The sequence below is a fragment of the Sardina pilchardus genome, chromosome 15 (genome assembly GCF_963854185.1).
Source record: "Sardina pilchardus chromosome 15, fSarPil1.1, whole genome shotgun sequence".
Taxonomy (NCBI): Eukaryota; Metazoa; Chordata; class Actinopteri; order Clupeiformes; family Clupeidae; genus Sardina; species Sardina pilchardus.
The window spans coordinates 22,634,294-22,651,369 of NC_085008.1; the positions used below are offsets into that span (position 1 = coordinate 22,634,294).

At 42.8% G+C, this 17,076-nt stretch overlaps 1 protein-coding gene across 1 annotated transcript in view; it reads left to right on the plus strand.

The window, feature by feature from the left end:
* The first annotated feature begins 13,505 nt into the window (after positions 1-13,505).
* The window catches only part of kita (KIT proto-oncogene, receptor tyrosine kinase a), a 30,761-nt gene continuing 27,190 nt past the window's right edge, over positions 13,506-17,076 (plus strand). Inside the window, exon 1 of the mRNA XM_062555757.1 lies at positions 13,506-13,611. Coding sequence (XP_062411741.1) covers positions 13,557-13,611 — 55 coding nt within the window. The 5' untranslated portion in view covers positions 13,506-13,556. The remainder of the gene's footprint in view (positions 13,612-17,076) is intronic.

A 17,076-nucleotide genomic window follows, 5' to 3' on the forward strand; every position in this document is an offset into this window, starting at 1 on the left:
CCCGGCTGTGGGTCGCACAACTCCCATCATCGACCGCTCCGCCCATCTCACAGAAAAGCCAGCACATTGACGGCTTGCATTCACACTGCAGTGGAGCCGGCAATAAGTGTACCCCCAGAGGAGGAAGATTCCCGGCGTAAAACACGCCGCTAGTATGACACTTCCAGTGTGAAAGCTTGTGCCGAGCCGCAAAAAAGACTACTTAATTGCCGGCTTTGCTGTGCAGTGTGAAAGCACTTAGTGCATCCAATCGCACAACAACTATCTGGCATGTCGTTTTCACAACATGTCATTTTCAAGAACGATCAAAATCGGGGGTAACAAACTGTAGTAGCTGGCTGCAGCTGTAATGGCCAGTGCTCCCAGTGAGCTACAACGCTATACTGTAGGTCTGGGAGCATCATCTACTGTAGACATGCCAAGTTATAACAGACTCAAAATGTCATGAAAATATACTGTGCAACAAGATCAGAGCCCAACGTGGCAAAAATATCCGTTTTCAACTCAATTAATTGGAAAGAAACCATTTGAATTCAAAGTTTGTCCTGTCCCACACTATACTATCACTTTCCATTGATATTAACCGACATGTTTCTTCTCTAAAAGTACTTTATTAGGCAAATGTTCAATGGTTATGTGTGCCTGGCAACATTGCTCATAAAGTTGTCCCACCCATGTATCATCAGAGCATGTCATGACTTACTAGAACAGCAGATCTGGCTCTCCTCTTTTTTACAACTTGAACCCCCTGACAATACAGCTTTGTTGGAGACTCCAGGCTCTAATCAACAGACGCGCCTCTGCTCTAATAGCTGGGAGGATACTGTAATAAATCTACTCTAAAGCGCGCGCACACACACACACATTTTCTCTCTCTTTCTTGCTCTCGGGCTGCTTTTTCTGTCCTTCTCCTCACATACAGAATATATGGAATACTTATGGTAACACACTAATACGATCTCTGTCTCTCTCTCATTCACTTGCTGCCTAAAAGCATACTCAAATGTACAAAAAATGCTGTCAGTATTCTTCCAAAGCTGTTTACCACACTGACACAAGAGAAAGCCAGAGATCAGCACCGGAGACATATTTACTGTAAGCAGCATTCCTTTCCAGGCTAATCCACTCTTCTGTGTGTGTGTGTGTGTGTGTGTGTATGCGTGTGTGTGTGTGTGTGTGTGTGTGCGTGTGTGTGTGTGTGTGTGTGTGTGTATGCGTTCGTGCGTGTGTGTGGTATATCCACCACGGTAGCCCCAGTCAGCACCCAGGTGATTTCGCCTCCCTGGCACCCTGGCCTGGAGTCTACTGAGGATGGAACAGTGCAAGTGGTGCTACGCTAGTCCGCAGTAATACCCACTAGCCCCCGAGAAGAGAAATGGAACAGTATAATCGAGAGTTCTCCTGTCCAGTCAGCTGAAGGCCAGGCCAGAAGGGAGGTGTGTGAAGGTGTGTGTGGGTGTCTGCCTTTGTGTATATTTATGATGCCTTTGTGTATCATGATGGGATGTCTGTGACCTTCTTTTTTACTATTATGATTTACTCTTAACGTAATCAAAGGAATAGTAAGTCATTGTAGGTCAATACAGTTGTGTCACATTCAGCAAATATTGACTCACGGTTCACTAGCGTTCTGTGTGCAGTGAAATAAAAGGTTCCAGTTTTCCCACATTGGACTTGCTCTGTAAACTGAACACAAACACAGAGTAGGCTACGCACCCACTCACACAACGCAACTGTAGCCAATCAGATCAAAGACCCGTGGCCAATCAGATCAGAGACACCCACAAATCTATGGAGCAGCAAAGGGAGGGCTCTATTTGTTTGGCCTTTGAGTACAGATATGAAAAATCTTTTCTACCCTTAGATCTTAAATGACCTTAGGTTCAATTATTTGCATTCTCTTTTTTATTGTTCCCTTTTGAATGCCTTTCTTTCTTCTTGTAACCTACATAGGGAACCATTTAGGGGTCCTATGTATGAAGCATGGTTTTAGTTTATAGTACCTTTTTTTCTAAGAATGTACTTCTTTATTTTGGTGTTTCTCCCAGGCTATCAGCAACCCACAGTTTCACCTATCAGTGAAACGCAGTGCTGATCAAACAGCAACCCGGACATCTGAAATAAATCAGCTTGAACAAACAAGCTTTAAGGTTAGAGCGGAGCAGAGGTCTCCTACACACTTGGTGCCCGCAGGCACCAGGTAGACTCCATCGGACTCCTATGAAGCGGCTGCAGCACACCTTCTAAAAATAGCCAACAAGTAGCTTGCAGATCACGCTCTAAAAACATGCCCCATTGTGAAGGTTTTAATAGATATTTAACTGTAGACAAGAACCTTGTTAAGAATTTAAGTAGACAATCATCTCTAATATTAACTTGCTATTGGTGGTACCTTACAAATTGTAGTCCGGTTAAATCAATTCCTAAACAACGGAAGTGGAGCGCACGCACGCTGCTCGCACACAGAGAGTAACGGTGCAGTCAGACGCCTCCGTCCGCCAACGTATGCCTCATTTTGTCACATTTCCATAAACGCGAACTGATTGGTTTGTCAGTGTTCGAAAATTTGCATACACGGAATTTCATTGGCTGGCGCTTGCGCGATCCGTCAAAAGTTGAACATTTCTCAACTTTTTAGCGGAGGCAACGTATCTCAGGCAACGCATCGGACCCACAATTCAGTGCGGCATGAAATGAAGTCCAGCCAATGTAAAGTGAATGGGAAAACAACGGACGAACGTTGGCCGACGCAAGCGTGTGACTGCCCCGTAAAAGCAGAGAGGGTTAAAGCGGAGCAATTAAGGGTCTTTGGTAAATGGGGAAAAGCTCACTCGTCTGGTGTAGCGAATGGAGGCTTATCTTCGCCAAAGTTGTGTGGCTATTCCGTGTTCTTCCCATAATATGCTTCGTGCATGACTGTACAAGGACTGAAAAACAATTGCTGTAGCTCACGGGCGTTTTCTCCTCCGTCTAGCAGTTACACTGGTAATCATATGGCTTGCATGCCATGACACAATATGACTGTCGCTGTGCATTACCTACCGAAAAAGAAAACTTTTTTTTTTTAGTATTGTTTTATCAGATGGTAATGCAACACCAAATTACGGTCAATTGTTACTTCAGAATTTATGACGTAAAAGAGACCAGATTTGTGTGTGCTAGGGTGTCACAGGTCTTTTCATGTACATAAAAAAATGGGGTTTTTTTTGCCAAAGTCTGATTGACTTTGGCTAGCCAAAGGGAGGGAGTACACCGCTCGACAGTCATTTGAAAGTGATTGCAGTACCAGTTTTGGCCAAAATCTTATGGTTCCTTTAAATCTTCCAAATCTTTAAATCTACAGTAATATGAATTATGCTCCAAACATTGGCCTACATCTTTATCATGTACAGTATCATGCCGATTAGATTAGATTCAATTTATGGTCATTGTGCAGAGTACAAGTACAAAGACACAAAATGCAGTTTGTGTCGAACTAGAAGTGCAAAAAGAGAAAGCAGAAAAGGGCAATGTGATATACAAAGATGATGGATGGATGGTGCATGAACAGGACAATAAATATAGTGCAGTGCAGACAGTAGTATACAATTGGTTTACAGAAAGTGTTATATAAGTGAAATATAAATATGTGCAGTGTATTAGCAGTTACCTCAGAATAAAACTAATATGAGTGTGTGTGTGTGTGTGTGTGTGTGTGTGTGTGTGTGTGTGTGTGTGTGAGAGAGTGTGTGTGTGTGTGTGTGTGTGTGTATGTGTGTGTGTGTGTGTGTGTGTGTGTGTGTGTGCATATTTGTTTTGGTCTGGTACTGTAAGTCTATAAACATATGAGAAAATGCTTCATCATTGAAAATCCTTTACAGCTGGAGACAAATGACACAGTGCAATTAAAGTTTACAATGACAGGAAGTATTGCTGTTGCGTGATTGCTATTTTAGCATTTCAAAATGCTAGCCTATTCAGCAGGACGTCCATTCACAAATGCTCACTATCACTTGATCACAGTGGCAGCACATATTTCGTGTGAGAAAATACGGAGGGTAAAATGTCTCATTGTCCATTTTAGCTTTGTTTGGTCAACTTTTATACAAATACCAACTGGATTTCAAATGGTTTAAAAATATTCGTCCACTGTGTCTTGTTGGTTCATACAGAAATTATAAAACTCTCCATAAATGTGGCTGATTCTTTTGAAAGTCCGGATCTTGGACTTTATTTGATACTTGGTCATGTCATTTGAATTTGTTTGGTGGTGGTGTGTGTGTGAGTTATTTACTGACTAACAATGTTGAAGACTGTACATAATAGTACCCTACAGTGTAAAACCGCTTGGTCCAGCCTGGGGGTTGTTCTAAGTATGTTGTTGAATGACAAACCTGGATAAGTTAACTCAGAGTAAGTGGAGAACCTGCTACAACAAGCCATATGGCATTGTTTTGTTAGGAGAATAAAGCCATACATAGTTCTTCTAGAGGGGGCTTACTCTTTATTCTGAGTTAATTTACCCAGGTTTATCATAATCCATGTATTTGTAACAAACTGTTTTAGCTGACGAGATAAACTTTTAGGAGAGTTTCAATTTCATAGGAAGGAGGGGGAGGGAGGACCAAGGCATCTCTCTGTTTTCTTTGAACGTCAACAGATACCCAACATTTCTTGAGGCACCTTTAAGGTCACCACCACCTCTAACTTTTCTCAGTCGATAGTACATCTTACTGTATAAAAACATAATGGACTGAAGTTTCTGGAGAGATGGGATTTTCATAAATCCACAATTCACAAATCCATCCTCTCGTATAGGCTACAGTATGCATATTTACTTTCACAAAATAATGCACAGAATGCATACCTGGGGAATTCTCTTTGTATGATTTACTTGAAGAACTCATTGACAATTAACATTTAGGTTAACATTTAGGGCCAAAGGAGATATGTTTGTCTGTATGTTGAAGATTTCCATCTGGTCAGAGCCGGTTTTGTGCAATGGTTGCACCTGCCATGTTGGCATGATGTACATTTGTGTGTTTCAGTAGCCTGGGTATTCCCATGCTGCCTTGTGCACGATTTGATTCACACTGCTTAGGCAGCCTGGAAACTACCACTCTAATTTTTGCCTGAAATAGGGGACCAATCACTGAACGGGGGGCAAGCAAGACGATGATGAGCTATGCACAGATGCATTTGAAAGACATGTTTCAGTATAACAGGCTTGGTCTTAGGTTTTGACTTTTGAGACGGATTTGAGGCAGCCAATCGAGGAGTGGAAAATCCAACAACTCATGTGCCAACAGTAATTTGAATTTAAAAATGTCTAAAAAAAACCGTACATATTGATGCATGTGTTTTAGATTTGATTCAGATTAATCAATCACATATCATCTGAGTATAATTAGATATGCTCATTTTCTAAATCGCTTTACAGCCTTAGTTTCATATTACCTGGACTATCCGAAGTCCATGCCTTGATAATGCTAATGACTATTTTCTTGAATTAGTGTGTGTGTGTGTGTGTGTGTGTGTGTGTGTGTGTGCGTTGGGTGTGTGTAGTTGCCGTTATATTCCACGGAGTAAGACCCCGAAGAGCTAATCGTTTTAGTTGGGGTTTTTTTTGTTGTTTTTGTCTTTTTTATTTAGTGATAATACTGTTTACATGTGATCTTATGACAAAGAAATGATCTTACACATACACATACACATACACACATATGAAAACATACTCATTACATTTGGCTGATGCTTTTTAACCAAAGCGATTTACAACATGGTAAAAACATTTAAAGCTTTTAAGAAATTCTAACAACAATTAAAAAATAAATAAGTTAATAAGTGCATTAATGAGTGTAACAGATGGCGACAGTCCACATACTGTTCATACACACACACGCGCACACACACACACACACACACACACACACACACACACACACACACACATACCCTTTCACCTCTATTCATTAATTTTATCAAAAGGCCTAGAGAAAGATACTGCCACATCATGTAGCCTACAGTGAGCCATTAGGCTGTTGTCTGATGTGTCCGACCTCCACAGTATCTATTTTCCATGAATGTGTGCTCAGAACCCTGAACACGGAAATATTACTAACAGCGAAAGGGTGTCCCGTAGGTTTGGTGGTTTCACCCCCCTTATTTGTTTGATGATATGATCTTTCGGCTCAATTTGAAGCACTGTTGATGTGAGTGTCTGTGTTGTGAATAATGGTGTGTGTGTGTGTGTGTGTGTGTGTGTGTGTGTGTGTGTGTGTGTGTGTGTGTGTGCGTGCGTGTGCGTGTGCGTGTGCGTGCGTGCGTTTGTGTGTGTATGTGTACTTGCGTTTGTGTGTGTGTATTTTGTGCACGTGCGGGCACAAAGTATGTATGAGTGCACTAGAAGTACTAGAAGCACCAGAAGGGTGTGGGCAGCAATTACTGTAAACGATCATAAGATTAAAAGCACACACACAGACAGAATTAGACAACACTCACACACACATACACACACACACACACACACACACACACACACACTCACAGACTCACACCTTCAAACATTTCAATGATCAGCAACTGTAATGTCAGATGAATGCGTTAATCATGCAGAGAGATTTAGAGCCTCAGCTCAGTCCTGTACAGTATATCTCACATGTTGACATTTAGCTCCATGTCTCTATATACGGGAATGACAGATGCTGCTTCTGCTATCCTCCTCTGGCTTTGAGCTCTCACTTTTGTAATGTATGCACATGCTTTGGAATTTCGCAATTAGAGTTGTTTGGTCTGACAATAGATAGATAGATATTTTATTGATCTCCATATCTCACTGAAGAAGGGTAAAGCCTGAAACGTCTGTGAGGCGATTTAAAAAGTAAAAGGAAACTGCTGTGTGCTTGCTTTATTTATTTTCAATTTTTATGATTTAGTATCAAGTAAGTTTAAGCACCCAGTTCGAAGCACTAAGGTGTTGAGTGCGCTTCTTTATTTCTCCATATCCCAATACAAAAAATGTAGCCAGGTCTTCAGGTATGAAGATCCATAGTGGCACAGTGGCACAGTGAAGTGCAGAGAGTTGGAGGCAAATGAAGCAGCTCAGTAGCCTGGAGACCATGGCTCTCTTTGCAAAGAGTCTGGCCTGGATCCATTGGCAAATGTTTATTTCCTGGTTTGTGGACGCTTGTCTGAAGTTTGAAATCATTGGAGTTCAATCACTAATGTTTGACATTATGACATATGTTAACCACGGGGGACAAAATGATAGGCTTGAGGCTTAAATCGCTAATCATAATCGCCCTCTGTTCGCTGATTGGGCGGAGGTGCACTTGAGTGAACGAAAGTGGATCAAGGTACTCCAGATAGAGTGCTGAAGGAAAAAAAATTGAGCGGAAGTGCGCAGACAGGCGGAGTCAGGCTAGCAGCTCAGCATGAAGTGGACAGATTCACGTTTTGCAACTAGTTCTTCACCTCTGTATTGAGTAGTTCTTCCTCTCGCCATTATGTTCTCAAACAAATAGCATCTTTTGAATAAAATACCAATACAGCTGTGAATTTATGGCATACACTGTTTGTTCCCCTTGTTCCTATAGCTCTTGACCCAGAAGCCATTTAAAAAGACAACCCCCCCACACACACACACACACACACAAACACACACACACACACACACACACACACACACACACACACACACACGTGCACTGATATGCTTCCTCATTTGGTTGACGGCTGAATGAGCTGCATCATTCCCCATATGGCTCCATGCTTCTGTAATCTGGTGAGAAACTGACCCCGAATTTACTGGCACTGCGTTTTGATCCCAGAATGCTTTGTGTTATCAGGGACTGTAGACTTGGGTTTTCCCTCTCTCTCTCACACACACACATACACACACACACACACAGGGTTCGCAGATGTGTTAATTACCCACATCAGGGGTGTGGTGATAGCTTTACTGCAGGCCAAACAAACACATCTCCACGCAAATCACAAACCGTGAAAAGGGGACATGGAATTGAAGGAAATGCCGAAAGAACAATAAACACACAGAAGCATAACCGTGAAGTAGTGTGAGTCGCTATATGTTGATTGGTCCGACACCTTAGTCACAACATTCTTGACCGGTCTGATGAGGAGGTCAGTCCGCTTTTGAACAGAGATCCGGGATTGGCATGGGAAAAGAAATGCATAAGAAAATGTGATTAGTAAGAAACAGAATATTTTAGGGTGTATTTAAACAGTTTCCTTTAATTGGCATCAGTTGTGTCCAATTTAAACAGCTTTGATGGAGCCTGCTGGATTCGTTTTTTTGTTTGTTTGTTTCTTTTGTATCTTGGTCAGCTGCTTAAACCCAGAAGTGTAGATTTTTTCCCTTGTCAACCACTATGAGTGACTGCAAAAGAATTGGAGTAGTTTTCTAAAGTATGTGCCATGATTGTGCTCAATCAATATCTGGCCTATACAATCCCCCTGAAACTCTCAAAACTCTCAAATCTCCAAAGCATTGTTCGAATGTGGCCATACATTTCAACAGAGTCAATGTCATAGCTTTACTTGACATAGAGATGAAAGAAGCAGGGCTTGCAGTGGCCCATTGCACAGACATGATCTGTCTGCTTGCGAATGTTTATTCACTGTCAGGGCCTATCCATTAGCCAGCCCACAGGTATCGTCTTGGTGACGGAGGATGTCAACACCACTGCGTCTGACCTTTGAACCCATCCTTAATTCTTCTCATCCTTCACTCCTACTCTCCATCTCTTCTTCGCTCTGTCGCTCTGTCTCCATGGATATCCCCCTTCCCCACCTCCACCCCCCCCCCCCCCAAGCATGAAGCCCTCTTGTTGGTTAGTGGACATTGAGGGGCAACAAGACAAAGAAGGGTTTTCATGGTCGAGTGTTGAGGAGGAGAAAGCTGGGGAGACGAGAATGGACGCTCCAGGGGATGTGCCCTAAATCACATGAGACGAACTAAAATAAGCACCCACACACCCCCACACCCACAAGCACACACACACACTCACTCGCTTACTCACACCACCACCCCGTCCCACCCCCCCCAATCGCCCCACACACTATTCCTTTCATGCCATCTGCAGAGAGAGAGAGAGAGAGAGAGAGAGGGGGAATAAGATGAAAAAGCAAGAAAAAAAGACAGAAGAGAAGAAGGCGCTGGAGAACGAGTGCGGCACAGGGACAGGCCGAGATAAAGCAGACACTGTGTGAAACTAGACCTCCGCTGATGGGCATTATACTTACGGCCTGCCCGGGTGACCAGAGCAGGGCTGGGGTATAAAACACACAGTGGGGTCGAGGGGGAGGTAGCCCTCCGTGACGGCCCATTAACGGGAGAGGGGTCGAAGAGCAGGCCCTGGGCTGCAGTGATAGGGCTCTGTTTGTGGGGGGTGAGATGAGATTGCTCAGTTACGCGGGCTGGAGGTTGATTGATGGCCGACGCTTGTTTATGTGGGCTGGTGTTGAGTTGATAGAGATCAGTGGGCAGCCAGACACAGAAGACACAGCTGTTCTCCCTCTCCAGAATGGCCATCCATGCATGCATGGCCAGTCCCACATCTACGGAGCCTCGTCCATAGAATGTTCCAAACTCCCCTATTGAAGGGATACAAAAAACAAAACAGGGGACCAAAGCAAACCACAAACACATACACTTGCACATACACATAGGCAACACAAACATACACATACACTAATACAGTGAATACACACACACACACACACACACACACACACACACACACACACACACACATACATACAACCTTGCAGAAATACACATGTGTGTTCATTGTGGCCCTACAGCACATGCATGTGACAAAAGATCGGGGACAGTGAAATGACAGTAAAAATAGTTTTTCTTTCTCTCCAGGCCCTGGGGAGCGATGTGATATGCTGACTCTATAATTAAACACACAGACGAGCATTCTCTCTCAGACCGAGGCCTGACACCAAGCTCCAACCCCTACATTTTACCACCCTCAGCAGTCTAAACTACATTATCCTTTAAAACAGTGTTACCTTTGCCAAGGACTGGATGTTATGATTTTGATGTGTTTTGTTTATTTGCTCTTTGTTTGTTTGTTTATGTGTTACCAGGATTATTTTCCCATTGTCATGACATTTGGTGGAAAGCGCAGCAGCAGGGGTCAAGGAAATCTTAGAGAAGACCCTCGGGGCAGCTCGTGTCAATTGGGCTAACTTGGCAAGTTATGCTATTTGGCCTTGACAGAGCTTTGTGCTTACCAATACTCTTCTAGTTCTGGACCGGTGCCTCTCTGGACTTGGTACACTCAGTGTTATTATCTTATTATGGTTTTTATCGCGCTTGACCACTGCCGATGACTTGCACATATCCGCCACACATTACTGTACACATGACATATCACTTGATCAGAATCATCAACAATCAACAGTTATTCTTGTGTGGCCTAGATGGTTTTGAATTTGAAAGAGCCATACCATAGGCTAAATACAGTTAAGGGACAAACTCAAGTGAATGCTTCTCCATTTGTTTCTCTCTATTTCCGAGTGTCTTATATTATTCTTCTATCCTGCTCTTTTTCTGTCTCGTACTCTCTGTCTCTGGGTATGATTACCTCAATGACATAAATGGAATTGGCAAGCAAAACGGATGGCTGGTGTTAGCGGTTAGGTATATTGCGGTTCGTGGAAGCCTAATTGCCTAAAATGTCCAAATGGTCCAACTCCGTTCTAAGTGGTGATCATATGTCATTGGGGGATGGCTCCTAGCCTTCCCATTCCCCAGACAACAAAGTATCGAATCAGCTTATTCATACAGTACTGTATCTGCCTAAATGTCAGGGGCCAGCCAGCTAAAACAAAAATATTGCTACTGAGAGCCTTGAAATCAGAATTTATGTCCTGTGATTTTTATAGTCATAAGTCGTTTATGTCCTTGTTTCGTACTTTCTATTTCTTGTGTCTTTATCTTTACAGTTCTTGTGTACAGCTCTGTTTATGCGAAGGCAGGTTGCCTCTACCTTGATGTGCGTCAGTGTAAATTAAACTCTGATGATTGACTCTCTGATTTGTCTAATTGCCTGAGTGGGTCATCAATCACTCTGTGGTATCAGAATGACAATCTGTACCTCACAACAACCGTGCTGCGTCTCTTTGCCATGAGACTGGGTGGCTCTAACCACCTGTGTTGCACCTTGGCAGTTGCTGCCCTGAGAGAAGACCTTGGGTCACCCCGATTGATTTGTCACAGTGAGCGCGTTTCTCACTTTGCTGTCTGTTTTTCAGTTACAGGTGCTATCTGATCTGACCCCAGGGGCTTTTCCTGTCATCCCTCACAGGAGCTGAGAGGAAGAGAGTTTCTCAGATGCTTAACACATTCCTCCACCAAATGCACACACACACACACACACACACACACACTAGTGGTGGGGGAAAAAATCGATTCTGTTCAGTATCGCAATATTTTGTGCACACAATTAAATCGATACTTGTAGCTCAAAGTATCGCAATACTTAATTATATAATTTAATTATCCATTTTACTTTTATTTGAGTCAAGTTTACTCAGGGTTTACTCTGATCACATTAAATTAGCTTATTATGCTTATAAGGGGGGCACGTGTTGTGGTGTTTCATTGTGCATTCAACAGCAATAATAAATGAAAATGGCTTCACAATCACAACCTGTTATACACGACATTCTACACTACTTTCACATCGAAAAAGGTGGGTGTATTTTGGTTTTCAACAAAAAGTGAATAGTAAGGACCTTGACATGCACCATGCCATTGCAAAGTGAGTTGAACAGTGTTATTTTCCTATTTTTTTTGTAATGACTTAGAATAATATGAGAGACATGAATAGCAATATATCGCAAAATCGAATTGCAATACTTGGTGTATCGCAATATGTTAAGAATCGCAATATTATCGAATTGTGGCCCAAATATCGCAATAGTATCGAATCTTAATTTTTTTGCCAATTCCCACCCCTAACACACACACACACATTTTGTGTGACAAGAGAAAAAAAAGTTGCTGTCATATACCGTCACCTCTGCGACCTCGTTATGCCCATGAGATGCCCAGTCATCCAGGGTCATTCTCACCGTGCACTGAGCTGCAGCAGGAGCTGACTAACTGTGCAATGGCCCTGGCCCCAGGCCCACATACAGCATACAGACCAACCATACAACCAACAGTGGTATGTGTTGATCGATCCATACACAGAGAGAGAGGCAGCAGCACACAGTCACACTTCCTCCAGCCAGCAGTCACACCACCACCCACCCGCCCAGTGGCGTTGGTCCATGTGCCTTCATCAGCAGTGTTCCAGATCGCTTGCAGCCCTTCCCCAGGTATGCACACTGACCGTGAGGAACGGCTCTGCAGAAGAGAGAGACCCTCTGTAAACACTGAGATGATTAACAGGGTGCGAGGGCTCTAGGTAGATGGCAACTAGCCTGCCCCCCCCCCCCCTCCCCCAGCCCTCTGCGTGCCTTAAATGGAGTGACTGGATGTGGAGAGGGATCGCAGGGCCAGGTCATGTGCTCGTGTGACGGCCATAGTCTTATGTGTGAAGCTCACAGATGTGTGTGTGTGTGCGCCTATGTTTGGAATCTGTAAAGCCTTCATGAAAAGCGGTAACTGTGCGCTTACCAGCTTAACAAAGCTGGTCAGGCTTTGTGGTTACAAAAAAAAGATGTTGCACTCAATACAACTAAAGGTGCTTCGAAGCCATGCTTAAAATACTTATAATACTTCATTCAGAACTTCATCTTAAACTAATCATCGTTTTGAAGATGAAGATACAATGGCTTGTCCAAAGGCTGAATTGTAAAAAGTCCTAAAAGCATTCTGACAACAGAAAGTTCCTGCAAACTGTTTGTGAGCTTTTCAAGTTGTGTGCTTTGTCAAGTTTTTTTGTTGAATGTTTTGGGATTCCTTGGAGAATGAGCTCCTACCACCGAATCCAAATCTGATCCACCAACATCTTTGTTACAAAAACAATCTAGTATGATAATAAGAAAATAACTGTCTGCATGCAGTAAATTATATTTCAATGAGTGAACGTTGATTTTAAGGTTGTGTGAGGTGAGAAGTTGATACTGTATCTGCGTTATCAGAGGCAGATATCAAACCCTGCAGCTAATGTTCAGGCTCTAGCACTTCAAGTGACTAATCTGTGGTTAGCTACATTTCACTCCTTCCATAAATCCTTCACATAGACTCTAAAGTGTAATATATTTTTTATTGGTCACAAGGTCCACCTTGGTTGTCATTAGGTGCTTTTTCCCGACATCCATGCTCTCTTGTGACAGTAATTTGGTGCCCTTGCAGCTCTCTGCCCTCGTGGTACTGAGATGCGTGAAAACCTGTTGGCGGTTGTGCTCTTCCACATATAACGCCCCTCTTCGTGGAGTTGTAGTGCGCGGGCCCTTTAAGACATCCGAGCGCCACGCGAGTGCGAGACGTTGCTGCCGACAAGCGCACCGCGGCATTAACGAACACGCAGCCTGCTAAGTGGACGTACGCAACCACCACCTTGACAAATAGCCCAGATGGAACAGTAACGATGGAATACCACTTGGTTGTGTTTACTGTAATATTGCAGTTAACCTTCCAGTCAGGTGGGCTTGTTATTTGCTTCTTGAATGTTCTTTGCTATTATTTGCTTAGTTTCTGGCTACAATTGTAAAGAAGTAGACGGAAAAGTTTTATGTTGATGCCTTACAGCTGACATCACCTGAGTGTCCACTTTGAAACAGCAGCCAATTCACTATTCGTAACACAATGCGTTTTTTTCTGGATGAAGTTAATTGTGTTGCAGTTTTATGTTAGACTTGTGAATTCGGTGCAAGAAGTTCATGCATCTACGTGAATTTATGCCTGTGCCATTACAGTATAGGAACGCGAGTCTTCCCAGTGGATGAGTGACTTGTCCACCTGTGGAGTCAACTCTTGATAATGATGGAATACCTCTAGGCTACGCCACCAGTTGCTGTGTACACCCGTGACCACAAAGGCTAAATAGGCCTATTATTGAATTCATATAAAAACCAAATAATTGCATTGTATGGTCTCATAGAATGTTTGAATGACTGAGTTGTCAACTAGGCTTCATGACCCAGCGTCTGACTGACAGTTTCCAAACGATACCGAATCCTACAGAGGAAACTAAATAGGGTCTGAAGCTTGGCGCAAACGGAACTACCCTGCATGTCTTTCAATAATTCATCACTCGCTGACCACACGTTGCTGTCTGATATTCGACCACAGAGTGACGATCAATTTGTATGGGCATTTACAGTGATTTTATGTGGTTGATGTAGAAAAACGCTTGCTCCTCGTCACCACCACTCAAAATGTACTGACTCTAGTTACTTAAAACTCCTATGAGTGATGTGTCTAAACCACAGGTGCTTCTCAATTGTTGTGACTTGAGACAAACGGAGCGTTATTTATTGCACTCATCGTTTGATACTGGTGCTGCGCTATTGCGCTTACGGATGTTGACGTGAGTTAGCCTGTAACACAACGGTCATATGGAAATGACCTGGAATCATTACTCAAATGAGCGCGAGTCAGAAAAGCTGTTTTGCATGTGGTTTAATTGTTGGAATAGTAAAAAAAAAAAAAAGCACCCCGCGGGTATCTGCTGCTGGATTCAAATGTATTAATGACGCCTTTTGTAGCCTATGCTTTTTAAGAAATTCAGAGGTAAAGTGATAGGACACCGACAATGCCTGAAAGGTTACGTGATGAATCTGCAGCAACAGGTCATATATAGGCTACTGTAACTGTAAACAGCAGCATGGTTGATGGTTTGGGTCCCAGATGTTTGAGACCTTTGCATGTATTGTGTTGCTGGTAAACAACTCTCTCTCTCTCTCAGACCCTGCACTCACTTTCTCTCTGATGCATCCACACTTCATATTATAGTAGTAGCGTAGTTGTTGCTGCTTGCTGCGCTGTTGCTGTGTGTGTGTGTGTGTGTGTGTGTGTGTGTGTGTGTGTGTGTGTGTGTGTGTGTGTGTGTGTGTGTGTGTGTGTGTGTGTGTGTGTGTGTGTGTGTGTTCTGGATTGAACGTGCTGCCATAGCTGCATCTGGCTCAAGTTTTAACTGCCGATAGGAGGCAATCTTCTATTCTTCTATTCTCTCTCTCTCTCTCTCTCTCCCTCCCTCTATCTCAATGACAGTGTGTTCCAGAACACGCTGCCGCTGCCAAACGCTACAGGCTTTATTCTGCATTGATGTAGTCTGCTGTACAAGATAGACTGGAGGCTTTGCTTGCCTCTTAAAACTAAAAGCCCTTCATGTGCCGAGGCTTGCTGAGGTGAATAACCTCTCTGTTTTACTTTCTTGTTTTTAATGTTTTTTTTTATCCTCTCTAAAACCATTTTCTTTGCTTTGAATAATCTTTCACAAGTCTGAGGAAAATGTGTTAAAGAAATCGTGTGGATATATCTAATTATGATGGTGCTATTTCTGACACCTTCAAAATACCTACTCCCTTAATCTGATTTAATGGTGTTCATGTGTTTTTGTCTTACTAAGAACCTTTGGAAGTCTGGAAGTCAGGGGAGTCTGTGCTTCCCATGCCATTACCTGTGTGAAATATGACATTAGTTGGATTGTAAACCACTTAAATTGCATTTCATAAACTGCCAAGGGTTTGTTTAGTGCGTCTTCTAAGTAGTATATCCATAAATAACCTGTCCTCTGTTTAGCAACCATTAAGTGTTGACATGCCCTTAAACCAAAACATAGGGTTAAGCCTTTTAGTCGCATTATAAAGGGCTGGTGATGATTGATGATGACGATGATGAAGTAGCATATAATTGTACATTTTTGTTGCCAGGTGTGTTAGTCATGTGTTAGTCAAGTGTGTGCATCAGTGTGTGTGTGTGGCACAGGTTAGGATGACAGGGTTTCTTTTTTAACCTGCAGCCAAAGATCATCCCAGTCAACCCAGACAGAATTTGATATCTTTTAAAGGATTAGACCACTCGGACTTGATGAGCCGATGACCCAACTATATTTAGTGGAGCCAGTCTGTCTGAGAGTTTTTGGTGTCATGGTACACCACAGTACCCATGTGTTTCACTTTATACAGTCTTCTCTCTTGCTGAAACTGTTGTGTTGATGAGACTGTTTTATTGTAGTAAAGCATTTACAGATAGATACTTTATTGATCCCCAAGGGGAAATTCAAGAAGCAATTACAAGCAGCGCATAGCACATTAACTGCCAAATGAGAAGCGACATGATCCAAATTAGTACATTTTAATTCGAATACAGATAGAGAGTGCATAAGAAAGCTCAAATTAATTTTGATAGCTGTAGCTCAAGGCTAAATCGAGTTGATAGAGATTATACTGGGCTTGTGTGGTGTGTCTCTTACCACACTATGGCCTTTGTTAAATTACTTTGTTAAATTACTTGATCAAGTGTATTCCTCCCAAGGATGTTAGAGAGCAGTTGTTTCCAAATACAAATGACAAAACACATCTTTCTCTGTTAATCGTAATGATGGGAGCAAATGAGAAAATTTAGTTTAATTCTGAGTCAGAATTTGGATACAAAAGTTGATAGACGCACCCCAGACTCAATACAGAGAGTGCTGTTTTATTGCACTGGTTAAACAAGTAGTGACCTCAGTTCTGTAGTTTACAGCCATACACTCCTCAACATGTGTGTGTGTGTGTGTGTGTGTGTGTGTGTGTGTGTGTGTGTGTGTGTGTGTGTGTGTGTGTGTGTGTGTGTGTGTGTGTGTGTGTGTGTGTGTGTGTGTGTGTGTGTGTGCGCGCGTGTTCGTGAATGTGTGTTTGTGTGTGTGAGTGCACTAATGTGGCTGTCTGTCTCTGTGTGTGTGTGTGTGTGTGTGTGTGTGTGTGTGTGTGTGTGTGTGTGTGTGTGTGTGTGTGTGTGTGTGTGTGTGCGTGTGTGTGAGTGTGTGCATTTTTGTATTTAAGGTCTCTATGTACATTCATTCCAGTGCCTTTTCTGCCTTCCTCCCTCCTTCTTTGTTTGTTTGTGTCCTTAAATGTACAGCCCCGGCCGTCAGACAATGGTGACTTTGTCACTTAGGATCT